The sequence below is a fragment of the Vitis vinifera genome, chromosome 10 (assembly GCF_030704535.1).
Source record: "Vitis vinifera cultivar Pinot Noir 40024 chromosome 10, ASM3070453v1".
In the NCBI taxonomy this organism is placed as follows: Eukaryota; Viridiplantae; Streptophyta; class Magnoliopsida; order Vitales; family Vitaceae; genus Vitis; species Vitis vinifera.
The window spans coordinates 16,219,546-16,233,205 of record NC_081814.1 but is presented as its reverse complement, the minus strand read 5'-3'; the positions used below and the strand labels follow the sequence as shown (position 1 = coordinate 16,233,205).

The window sequence follows — 13,660 nt, the reverse complement described above, 5'->3', positions numbered from 1 at the left end:
GTTTTATTTTTAAAAGGGTAAACAAAATAAGAAAGAAAACCCTAAGTATGACTCCTTATTTTTGGAAAAGGTGGTATGTGAAAAACCGGATCGGGCTTGGGGGTCAGGTTACTTATCGGGAAGGTACAGTAAAAACCGTAACACCCTTCTAAGTCCCTAAAGTCGGGGTCTCTATTAATAAAGTGAAACTGACATGACAATTGATAAAGAAATCAATGGATACTTGAAAAGATTGTGCACATATGAAAATCAAAACCAAAATACTCGAATGAATATGAGAGGCAAAGAGCGTACCTGAGTGATGAGTAGATTCATTTCACGGGAAGCAAAGGTTAGTGAATAAATACAGAATAATCGTGTGGATATCATAGAACATGATAAATCAATCATGCATAACAATCAAATCAACCAATCAATCATAAAATCACGTATGTAGGGCTCCCCACCAAAGGCCGATTTATTTTAACATGAGTTAATTCCATAAATTCCATTATTTAGGATTACAGAATTAAATTTATGCTTATTTTTAAAACATTTTAAAAAATTATGAAAGATGTGAAAGTGGCTTGGCGAAGAAAGAATGACAATCAATTTTATTTAAAAAAAAAACTTAAAATCAAGAAAAAAACAAAAATAAAAATAAAAATAAAAATAATTCAAAAAATGAAAATAAAATAAAAAAATAAAAAAATAAAATGAAATAAAAGATACATGCCTAGTGGAAAAATGATTGGAATGGATTTATTAAAATTGGATTTATTTAAAATCAAGAGAGAAAAATTTAAGAATTAAAATCATTTGGAAACAGGATTTTTTAAAATGGAGTTTTGGAGGCATGCATAAAAATAAGTAAATAAAAGTGGGCTTTAAAAAAAAAAGAACATAGGGGGGGGCGGCGATGCAAACCACACCACAGTAGAGTCCTAGGCCTGGGACGTCACGAGCACTGGTTGCATGCTATTCCTGGAACCCAATAGAGCAGATGCCAATGGTACCAAAGCTGGAGATGGGCAAGAACTGGTCGCGTGCACACTAAGGTGGCCATGCAACTTGCATGGAATTCTTTGGGTAAGCTTCTTCGCGAGCGGGTGAATAATTATTGCTCTAGACTTATCAGCTGGTATTACTGTTGATAAGTGATCTTCTTCACGGTCCTTCATATAATGAATTTCATAAAAAATGACCCAGGTAACTTCCTTCAAAACCTCAAGAACCCTATATGGCATTCCTCCCAAAATCTTCGTGGTCATGACCAAGCAACTAGCCTCAGGCAAGAGCGTGACATCACCAGTCATTAACCTCGCACCAGAGAATTCCTAAGACCACCTTTCTCTCCATGAACCTGATGAGAGAACATAACGAGGTCTATAGTTTCTTCTGAGGTAGCGCTCCAATGGGAGTCACCGTGGTTTTCCATTTCCTCTTAATCCTCTTCCATTGGCAATATTTTATCAATGAATTCTTCCCTTCCTACTTCCTGTTTGCCCATAGGTGAATATGCGGACATCATATCCATTTAACACCGAAATCATCATCGATGAAGCGTCCGTAAACGCATTGACCCAATCGTCTTTTGGTGTAAAAACACAGTCAAATTTGAAGTGCTTTCTGGTGGGTCCAACTGCCAGAATCCTAAGATCCCTATCTTTGGCACCACCTGAATCCACAACTGCCACAAACCCATTTGATAACTCTTCTTTTCTTAATGGGCCGTACTGACGAAAAATATCTCGGTAAGGCAGCACGCACCCTTTTCCCATTAAATCTTTCAAACACCCAGGAACTTCTATGATAATACCAACGTCAGACTTTAAGGAATTTATTTGGGGCCCTTTAAAAGTCCTTCTGATCCTTCTTGCTGCCATACCGAAAGCTTATCTTGCAGCATATACACCCAGAAGTGGCCACCATTATCCATCACTAGACACGGGGGTACCAAGTGTTGGAGATGCCGGGATGGAGAATAAACTTGCATGCGGGCTGCATGCATATGAAAGAGAGTGGGAGAAAGTTTGAATGGAAGAAGCGATAAGGAAAAATGATTGGGTATTTGGCATGAGTGGAGGTCATGGATATGTGATTCTTACTACATGTGGATAGGAAGTGAGTAATGGGGTAACCGGTTGGGTATGTGAATGAGGTTCAGGATTTGGGTAGGTAGGAAAGATGAGAGATGGGTATGGTGACGTGTATGGGTGGGTATGAAGGGTGATGGGAAATGGGTTAGTGGTGAGGTGATGGGTACGTAGATTTGGAAAATGAGAAAGGTGATAAGTAAGGGAGATGGGTATAGATGAGGACCATGTGTGCATGAGGATTGATGAATGGGTATGGAGGTTGGAATGGATGTGGCTAACAAATTCGGCTGGGTATGAGGCGTGAGAAAATGGACGTGATGATGGAAATGAGGAGACTTGCAGTATGGACAAATAAGAAGAGTAGGTTATGGAAATGGCGATGTGAGCATAATGGTGATGGATGTTAATGGGTATGAGTGTTGATTAGGATGGGCAGGTGATGATGTACGTAGGTTCATGCACGATGGTCTTCATACACTTGGGGAATGATCGAAACGAGCTGGATGGTGGGCAAGTTAAAAGGCATGGAGGATATAAGCATGGAGTTAATGGAATGGGTAGTGGGGGGCTTGGTAGAATAGGTACTGGAAATGCAATGAGAGAGGTGAGTTGTATGGATATTGAGAGGCGGGGCTATGAGTATGATGGCGGAATAAACAGCTGGTGATGAGTGCAGGGAGTATGAAGGGTGGTAAGAGGGATATGAAAGGTGGAAGAGTGAGGAGATAAAGCGGGATCGACAGTGGAGATAATGGGTATGGAAAAAAAATGGAGTTATAAAAGGGGATGGATGCCTTGGTTCTGGGTAAAAACCCTTGTGGCCAGTCCGTAATAGTGTTTACCTTTCTTGTCACCTCATCACGGTCTCTTGAATCTCAGGATAGACTGAACGAGTTCAAATATAACGTGTCGTTTTATCAACATGTAGTCTTGAACTTTGAGAAAAATATAGGCTTAACAGAGAAGCCTTCATTGCTAAATCTCTCACATCCAGTTTCAAATTTTACCTTCTGAGCAGATATAACCAGCATACCCATATCAGCTTGAGAAGCACTACTGATCATGTTTGGGACATGGTTTTTGTGACCCGATGCATCCAAAATTGTAAATCTGGTCATTTCTGGCTCAAAATGTGCTCTGCCAACTTCAACTGTTTTCCCCTTACCCTTTTCCTCTTCATTGGTTGAACCAAGGCTCTCTGATGCAGCAGAATTGCTGTTTTCACTTAGTTTTTCTTTGCTCGACCACTATTTTGAAAATATCTTCTTTGATATGAGCAAACCTTTCACTTACTGACAACAACATTTTCAGCATAGCCCTTAGGACCATTATTCAATTCTTTGCCATTTCTATCACTGTTATACTCTTCACCTTGGGGGGTATGAATGGCCACCGAGAATAGAGGGTAAACAACAAGGAGCAAGCATAAAAGCAGAGCATCAAATAAACCAAGGAAAACATTGAACCGAGCCCTTTCTCATATGGGAGTCGACGGGCTTATGCATGGGTGGAAAAAAGAAACCATATGGAAACAAGATTCAAGGATATCACTCAAACACACAAAGGAGAGCAAAAGAAGAATTAGTTCATTCTATATCAAATTTCACATGAAGAACAAGGAGCGGATATATTATAGCATAATAACCTCAACCCAAAAGATTTCAATGGCAATAAAAAATGTGGCTTAGCAGACGTACCTTAGAACGCTCCTCTTCTTTTTTTCTGTTTCCGCTTTCAATGGCCTTTCATCTCAAGCAAACTTCTATCCTCCGGGCTGCTCACTCTCTCTCTCTAGTTATCTTCAAATAGCTCTCAAGATCTCCCTCTACCCGACTGAAAGTATCCCTCTCTGATCTCCGAAACTCCTCTCAAGCTCAAAGAAACCTCTTCTGTTTCTCTTTCTCTAAAAAATGAATACCCCCCTCCGTCTCCTGCTTGTTGCCCCAGAAAAGCCCCATGTACTCCCCTCTCTCCAGCCCAGCAACGAAAGTCACCCCCTCCTCAAAGTGTCCTCTGGATGCTAAAAAGAATACCCTCAGAAAACCGGTCTGCTCTGCTCCCCCCCAGCCAAACTTGCCTCTCCAGCCCAAAGAAACCTCCCCCAAGCTAACCTCTCCTGCAAGCCATTACCCACTCCTACTGTGCATCACTCAGCAAGTGTGTCATCTTCACCCACCACCATGGGCGAGCTACTGACGGCCGCCACATGTCCATGCATGGAGCCTCCCGGGAAACGTCCCCACCCTCACTGAAAATGCTCCCGGACTCCTTAATGAAAGCAAGCAAAACAATAATAATAATAAAAAACTAAAAAGCTTTGGTTTGTAAAAAAATGGGGTCTACAAATTATTAATCTTAACTTATTGTAATTTGTTTTTAACAAAATAAATCAATTATGTTTTTGTGAGGACATTAATATCCATATTTTTATAATATTTATCAAAATATAATTTTATGATTTTATTATAATATTACTCTATATATTTTATTAAAAACAATTTATTTTTTAATTCATTTGTAATTATAAAATTCTTTTTATTTTTAATAAAACTTGAATTAAATCTAATTTATATTATATAAATTGAATTTATGATTTTTTTACAAAATCAAAATAAAACTATTTTTGAGATAATTTATCTAAACACGTTTTTGGTTTTTTAATTTTTGAAAAATGATTTAAAAAACAACCTATATTTAAAAAAACTATTTTCTTATTAAGTATCTTCTTATCAAAAACAAAAATATAGTAGGTGTGTGGACACTTGTGTAGACCCCCTCTTTTCAGGCCAAGTGTTAATGGTTTGTTGCTATGGTTTATTATTACCATTTTTTCAAAAAAACAAATGGCACTTCATGACCACCCAGGAGGAGTTGGAGAGCATTTTCATTGGAAGTAGGGGACGCCTCCCATGAGGCTCCATCGAATTTTAATTCTAAAGAACGAGGCTTCTTCCATCGAATTTTGCTCATTAAACAGAAGAAGATGTTGTCAACCTCTACACTCCAAACAGAACTCCTTTGCTTCAACAACATATGGTTTAGCAAATGAAATACTTGGGGTGGTATCGGAATGCTTAGCCGATGGAAGTATATCAAATCATGATATTATATCAATGGGATATTCCTCATCAAATCAGTGTGTGTTGGGGACCGATCCTTTATGTAGCCATGGCTTGCACAAGGCATCCGATGTCGCTTTCATTTCTTGGCCAACAATGCATTTGAATGAACAAGCACTCCACGCGGAGGTTGAAAGTATGAACAGTCAATGATGAGGGTAATGCTCTGAGAAATTATTTTATCCTACACTAGTCTACCGAGGCTATTAAGGAAGCTTTAGAAAAAGACAATGTCATCAGAACATCATTTCGTGTGAACACATACCACAGACTCAATGCCCATTGCGCTATAGATGGAGTGAAAATAGATGCTCTCGTTAATGGACTTGCTTCTCACACCACCCATTTCATCCTTGAGAACCAACACTCTTCATGCCATTTCTCTCACTACCCAACCTTCATTCTTCCCATACCTGTTCTGCCCACCATCCTCTATACCCATTTCTCATTTCCTATGTGCATGAAACCCATGCATGTTCCACTACTCACCACCCCCCATCTAACCATGTCACTACCATCCTTTCTCTCTATATCTCCCTTACCCACTATCATAGTCACCCCACCTCATCATGTTTCAAAGTTGCGGTATCGGTCACTAATTCGGAGGGTCCCGAGGCGTATTGGTCTCAGTGTATCGGTTTGGTATCTGGTGATACGTAAAATAAGCTAATTAGAAAATTCAAAAAAATATAAAAATATTATGTAAATCATCAGAAAAATATATACAATCAAATAAGCTGAAAAAATTAATAAAATAAAATTGTCTCACATTTAACATTATTTAAATAGTTATAAAAGTATCTACTCAAAGTTATTTATGATAATGCTAATAAAAGAAAGTTATTTTATTTCAAATATAATAACATTTTTACTTACAACACATACAATACAATAATCAATTCCATGTTGAATGACGAGGGGGTTCAAAATCATCATCATCAGTCCTACGACGAGCATATAAATTGGGGTGGCAATTCCCGTAGTGAGGATATGGTTGAAAGAGTTTTTCATAACTCGAATATGTTGGGTGAGATGATTGGCTTGATGATTCATAATCAGGAAAATATGGTTTCGAAGGCTGTTTGGGATCAACACCAGATTGATAGTATCCAAAACCTCGATAAGCAATGCTACTGCTACTAGAAGATTAATCATATCCATATGAGTCACTAGCTCATGTTCCAGTATTTGAATATCCCTCTGGATGCATCATTGGAAATCGATTAAAATCATTTTTACTAAAAGTACTGGAAAAGCTATCACGGTCTCTAAAGTTGTGATATGATCTATCATCTACCCCTCTAAAATACGACTTCATCCTATACCCAAATTTTGTAAGTGCTCATCAATACGATGATGATTTGATCTATGATAATCATGCCCACTAGAATAATCATCATCGTTGGGAAATGTAGTTAGTCTTTCCAAATGTTTTCATTGTTTCCATATCCCTGGTCGATATCCATGATCTGTATCTTGTGTGGCATAGTAATTTTTACCTCCTTGTGCCCATGACATGTCGGGACCTACTTGACTAACATAACTGCCCCCAATGCTACCATCTCCTCCAGTACCCTCACTAGTGCCACCAACTCCTCTATTGCCCCCGCTAGTGCCACCACCCTGCCTACTGCCCCTATTGTCACCATCATCACTGCTAGAACTTGAAGAAATTGTTCTAGAAGCCTTACCTTTATGACGGGAATCAACATCTCTTTCTCTACCTTCTTCATTAGTGGGAAGACCTTTATCCAACCAATCCAAATTATCAGATGATAAAATAAGCTCATCTCCTTCTTGTATCCACTCATCTAATATATCATCATCATTAAAGATATGATTCAAATCAATTGGATTGTATAAATTTTCATTGCTTTGCTCTTGCATCAAATTCTTAACTCGAAGTCGCATATTGTAGTCCACATAAACTAACTTATGCAACTTTTTCATTGCCAAATGGTTGCGCAACTTTGTGTGAATCAATGACCATGTGCTCCAATTTCTTTCACAACCTGATGAAGAACAATTTTGGCTTAAAATTTTAACAACAATCTTTTGTAGATGTGGACCTTCGTCACCATAGTTGTTCCACCATTAAGCTATAATAAAGAAAATGCATACTTATTAATCACTATGATATATTTATCAAAAAATGATGATACTTATTTGAAATAGACATAAATGTATTGAGTACCTGGAAGAGATTGATTTATTGCTTTCTTTGTAAGTGCACTTCCAAATTCTCCTTGGCCGTCAACAAATAATTTCACCTACACCATTAACATTTTTTTTTGTTAATGCACATTACATATACAAAATGCATTATATAAAGGTCACAAACTATTATTATACCTCATTAATAGCTTTTGCTTGTCTATCCAAATCTGGCTCTAATCTCTTGATAACCTCCTTTAATCCAACTTTAATTTTTGAATGGTTGGAGAATTGCTTTGAATATTGGAACATTGGATTTAAAAAATATGCTGCCATAAGTTAAATAATGATCAGTTTATAATAATTTGTACTTGAAAAAAAATAATAAAAAATATATAAAGAATTTTTTTTATTACCTGCAACATGCAAATGTCTGTGCAATTGACCTTCCCACCTTCTATCAATGACTTCCCAATACTTTTCCCATTACTTGACCGATGCCTTGATAGCCAATTTAGCTTTATCCATTGCTTCATAAATGATTGATAGTGTGGGCTTTTTATTTTTGATCAACCAATTTCAATACTTTGACAAGAGGTTCTATGATGATTTGAACTTCTCCTGCCTTCTTCCAAAATCGATCAGTTAAGATAAGGTTGGATACCTTATTGTGAACCCGCATTTTTCACGTGCGTCCCCACTCGATCGGCGAGACTCTCTTTTTATTTGTGAAAAATTATTTAGTTTTGGATAAGTTGGAGCCGCCACTTATTTTATTTTTATTTAAAAGGGAAAATAAAACAAGAAAGAAAAACCCTAAAATGTGACTCCATAATTTTTGGAAAAAACATGTCTTTGAAAAACCTAAGTCTAGGTCCGGGGATCAGGTTACTTATTGGGAAGGTACCTCTAGGAGGTAGCACCCTTCTAAGTCCTAAAAAGGTCTTTACTGACTAAATTGGGGAAATGGGGCAATTAATTGATTAATTGTAGATACCTAAGTAAGTTAGGTGATTTTCAGAAAGTAGCATGCTAAACAAGGAGATCAATCACAATAAAGGAGAGTTATGGTGCATACTTGAACCACTTCTTAAGCGCTATTATAAAACATCAATGGTTAATTCAGAAATATGACACATAACATGCATTTTACCAAAGATGATCAAACAAACATTGAGGCAATCAAGTATGACATCAAACAAGGGCAATGACATGCATATTCATGAAATTTTGGGAATGTACCTGGATAGCATATATAACTCCTAATGTGCTTCCTCAAGACATGGGGGTTAGATAATAAATAATAAATAATAAATCCTAGCATGCTTATCTAATTAATTAGCAAAAATTATCAGAATTCGGAATAATTAATTATCATACATATCTTGTATACAATTCCTAAAAAGAAAAATGTAAATATGATTACGATAAATAGCAGGGTGGTAGCAAAAGTAAATTTTGAAAATTTTTTCTTATGTAGGGGTTTCACCAATTCCTCAAATTAATATACATGAATTTAGCCTAAAATTGTCCCATTTATTTGGGACCACAAGCTTTGATTCGCGTTTTGTTTAAAACCAAAATTTTTGTTGAAAATTGAGAAGGATGCAAACCGATTAAGATATGGTTGCATATTATTTTTTAAAAAGAAAATAGATTTTGATTCTAAAGGCTTTAAATGAATAATAATAATAATAAAAAATTTTAAAACGATTTTTTTGAGAAAAAGAGTTTTGTTTTAAAATAAAAGAATTTAATTTTTAAAATAACAAAAATAGAAAACAAAATATCAATCAAAACAAAAGGAAACAAAGATCACGAAATAAAGATTTTAGAAAATCTTGTCAATTAAAGTGGTAAGAGTAAAGGCCAACCTTCATGGGTTTCCAGTGGCCCTCAAAAAAAAAATTGACCAACAATCACTAAGGCAACAAATTTATGACTTCCTAATCAAACAAACTAACAAAATTATCATCCAAAAAACTAACATTTAAATTTCAAGAAACACATGAATAACTAGAATTAGACTAATTGGAATTAAAAATGTAAACTTTACCTCACAAGATCGATTAAACTAAAGAATTAAGATCGATAACACATTCAAATTAAAAATAAACTAGAATTTAAACTAATTGGAATTAAAAATATAAACTTTACCTTACAAAACCAATTAAACTAATAGATTAAGATCAATGACTCATTCGAATTAAAAATAAACTAAAAATAAACTAATTAGAATTAAAAATATAAATTTTATCTCACAAGATCAATTAAACTAAAGAATCAAGATCGATAACACTATTCAAATTAAAAATAAACTAGAATTAAACTAATTGGAATTAAAAATATAAATTTTACCTTACAAGACCAATTAAACTAAAGAATTAAGATCAATAACATATTCAAATTAAAAATAAACTAGGATTAAACTAATTGAAATTAAAAATATAAATTTTACCTCACAAGATCAATTAAACTAATAGATTTAAGATCAATAACTCATTCAAATTAAAAAAAAAAAACTAGAATTTAAACTAATCGGAATTAAAAAATATAAACTTTACCTTACATGTCCAATTAAACTAATAGATTTAAGATCAATAACTCATTCAAATTAAAAATAAACTAGAATTTAAACTAATCGGAATTAAAAATATAAACTTTACCTTACAAGTCCAATTAAGCTAATAAATTTATGATCAATAACTCATTCAGATTAAAAATTAAACTAGAATTTAAACTAATTGGAATTAAAAATATAAACTTGACCTTGCAAGTCCAATTAAACTAATAGATTTAAGATCAATAACTCATTCAAAATTAAAAATTAAAGATCAATAATTCATTCAAATTAAAAATAAACTAGAATTTAAACTAATCGGAATTAAAAATATAAACTTTACCTTACAAGTCCAATTAAACTAATAGATTTAAGATCAATAACTCATTCAAATTAAAAATAAACTAGAATTTTAACTAATCGGAATTAAAAATAAAAACTTTACCTTACAAGTCCAATTAAACTAATAGATTTAAGATCAATAACTCATTCAAATTAAAAATATACTAAAATTAAACTAATTGGCATTAAAAATATAAATTTTATCTCACAAGGTCAATTAAACTAAAGAATTAAAATCGATAACTCATTCAAATTTAAAAATAAACTAATTGGAATTAAAAATATAAACTTTATTTGAACTTTCATGTAAATTAAAAATAAACTAGCATAGAACTAATGAATTGCAATCATAAAAGAGAGACATTTAATCTAAGAAAAATAAAAGATTGTTTGAAATCGAGATTTAAAAGAATTTATCACAAACAATTAATTAAACCAAACCACTAAAACCCAAACTAAAAAAAAGGAAATACGGTATCAAAAATCGAAAACTAACCTGTATTGTATCGGAAAAAAAATACTCTCTTGATGTTTCAAAATGGCAGCCCAATTAGTCTTTCAGGTCTTCTACCGCTCCCCCAAAAAATTGCGTGTGTTTATCTCCTCTAAAAAAGATTGCCTTTTGTATGTGAATTTCTGCTCCCCCCCTAAAGAAAAAAAAAAAATCTCCCTGCCAAAGAAAAAAGTCCCATGTGTCTTAGATCTCCCTGCTAAAGAAAAAATCCCTCTCCAAAAATAAAACTTCTCTGATCCAAAAAAAGGAAATTCACTTTCCTTTCTTATTTTCTACCCTTTTATAACCGATTCTCCCATGGAAATAATATATGTGCTATCCTTCTAAAAACAAAATCTCCTCTTTTTCAAAATTCTGTTGATTCTCCTTCCAAATAGATGGCGGCCCGTTTCCTCATGCCCAAAAAGCCAAGAAATATGATTTAGAAAACTTGTAATAAGATAAAATAAAATAGAATAAAAATAATAAAGAAATCCATATAAGCCACACAAGTCATGTAGGTCATGCAATCATGCAAGTCATATAAAAAGTGGGTTTAAAAATGCTTAAATGGGCCTAAGGCGTTCAGGAAAGTGCCTAAGCCTAAATTAGGGCTGCCAAGGTCATAATAAGGGGTTAGGCAATCCTTCAACTAGAGTCTCCGAGGTGGTTCAAGAAAGGTAAGTAGTGTGAGTAGATATGGGCCACCAAGGAGCTAATTGTAAAGTATCGAACAAGTATCTAATAATACATGTGCTAGGACGACAAAATTGAGGGTCTACACTTATCTCTTACATTTTTTCTGCTCCTATCTTTATTGAATTCACGCCACTCATTTGTTGTGCACATTCTCTTCAAATCAGCCTCATAACGTATAAGACTCTCAAGTGAAATGAATTCAGTGGCAAAACGGGTTATTCCTGGCCTTAACAAATCTCTATCCTTGGTGAACACTTTCATCAAATTCACTACTTTCAAGCTATTATAAATAAATCCTGTGATCATCTTAGCTTGATCTAATGTCTCCTTAATTTGCTTCATGCTTCCAATATCTTCAAGCATTAAATCAATATAGTGGGTTGCACAAGGAGACCAAAAAAAATGCTTCCACTTCTCCATCAACAACATACCGACAACTTTTAAACTTGCCTCATTATCAGTGACTACTTGAACAACATTTTCCTCCCCAACCTCCTCTACAACTTTATCCATAAGGGAAAAGATGTAGTTTGTTGTCTTAGGTATGTTGGTAGTGTCAACTAAAGAATGGTATATCATACTTCTATCACAATAAATCATAAAATTGATGATAGGCTTTCTAGTCCTAAAACTCCAACCATCACACATGATTGCGCACCCATATATAGGCCATTTAGCCTTCAATGTTGTTGTGTATACCTCAAGATCTTGCACATTCTCTTCCAAATATGTATTTCCAATTTGGTATCCTATGGGACCCTTGATGCCTAGACCTGCTTCTGCTATGGTATCAATCATTGATTGATAGTAAGGCCCACTTTCAGCTGTATTAAAGGGTATTGCATTAAAGAGAAAGAATTTAGAACTAGCTTTACCCACTTTCTTCATGTTTTTAGTAGAAAACAAGCTTTCTATTGATTTCTGTTTTGATGGGAACATGTAGGGATCAATTCCTTTTGGAGGTATGCTAGCTCATTCTCTTATACTGAAGCTACGTGTCAATCCGCGTTTAATCCTAGCATTAGAAGGTTTTGAGGAACTACCACCCTTCTGATGCTCTAGTCCACATTCTTAAAAAATTCGACGACTTTCTTTCATTGCTTGTTTCATTTGTCTTCTTTCAAAATCAGCCATAGCAACTTCCTCAATTTCATCATCAGAATCACCCTCATCAATTTCATAGAAATTTTCTCTATTTAAGGAATTCAAAAGTTGTTCTTTTTTTTTCTTTAACTGTGCTTTTTCTTTTGAAGTATTAGACATATGTTGTCTAACACTATGTGACACTTCTACCAGTACACGTGGACATCCTTCTACTTGTCTAGATATATGTGCGATGTGTTGCTTTAATCTTGTTATACCACCATGTATAACTTTCCCACAATATTTACACTTTGTGGTTCTTCTACTACCACTAACAGGTTCTGCATGCTCCCAACCAATATCATGTTTTAAAGCCATTTTGAAATTTTAACCTAATCATGTATAAAAGGAAAACAATTTACTTTTCAAATTAAATATTTATAAACACATTTATATAAGAATTATAATATTCAATTTTCCACTCACTTATATGTTTCATATTGTTACCATATAAAAATAAATTGTACTAAAAAAAAATAAACACGATCTCACCTAAGTTCATCATTTTTTTTCCACTTATTTATATGTTTTTTTAATTAAAATAAATGTAATTGACCATGTAAAAGCATACCCTTCATTCCGTATTATTAAATCATTTATGATTATTTGAAAAAAAAAATTCAATAATTATTAATTTTCTATAGTAATTTATTTTTGTAATATAGTATTAATGTAATTGAGTAATAGGGAAATTTTTTTGTCACTAATATAATGTAAATTATTTTTACTAATAGAAAATTGAGTGATATTTTTAAAGTATTCAAGACAATTTCTTGTACATTATATTTTGTACCATTATACAAAATTTTATATAATCCTTATACTTGAAGAGTAATTCAATTTATTAAAACCTAATTAGTTAAAAATGATGAAAATAATCCTTATATTTGAAGAGTAACTCATTTTTTTTATATATAAATACCCTTGATTATTTTAAGTATTTACATGAATGCTTTAAAAGAAATAATTATTTTTATAAGGAAAAAGTGAGAGTGTTTTTTTAAAATGATGCTAAAAAAATAATGAAGGGTTAGATTTACAAAATTGGGTTTTCAATAACCTTTTTAATTAA

At 33.7% G+C, this 13,660-nt stretch overlaps 1 protein-coding gene across 1 annotated transcript; it reads right to left on the bottom strand.

Annotated features, from left to right (window-relative positions):
• Nucleotides 1-923: 923 nt before the first annotated feature.
• Nucleotides 924-1,295, bottom strand: LOC104880578 (ATP-dependent RNA helicase DOB1-like). The gene has a single exon (XM_010657575.1). It carries the CDS (start codon nt 1,293-1,295, stop codon nt 924-926), a length of 372 nt encoding a protein of 123 aa, XP_010655877.1.
• Between the last annotated feature and the right edge of the window lie 12,365 nt (nt 1,296-13,660).

Coding starts and splice junctions, on each gene's coding strand:
- LOC104880578 (XM_010657575.1), bottom strand. CDS start 1,295: ATGACTGGTGATGTCACGCTCTTGCCTGAGGCTAGTTGCTTGGTCATG.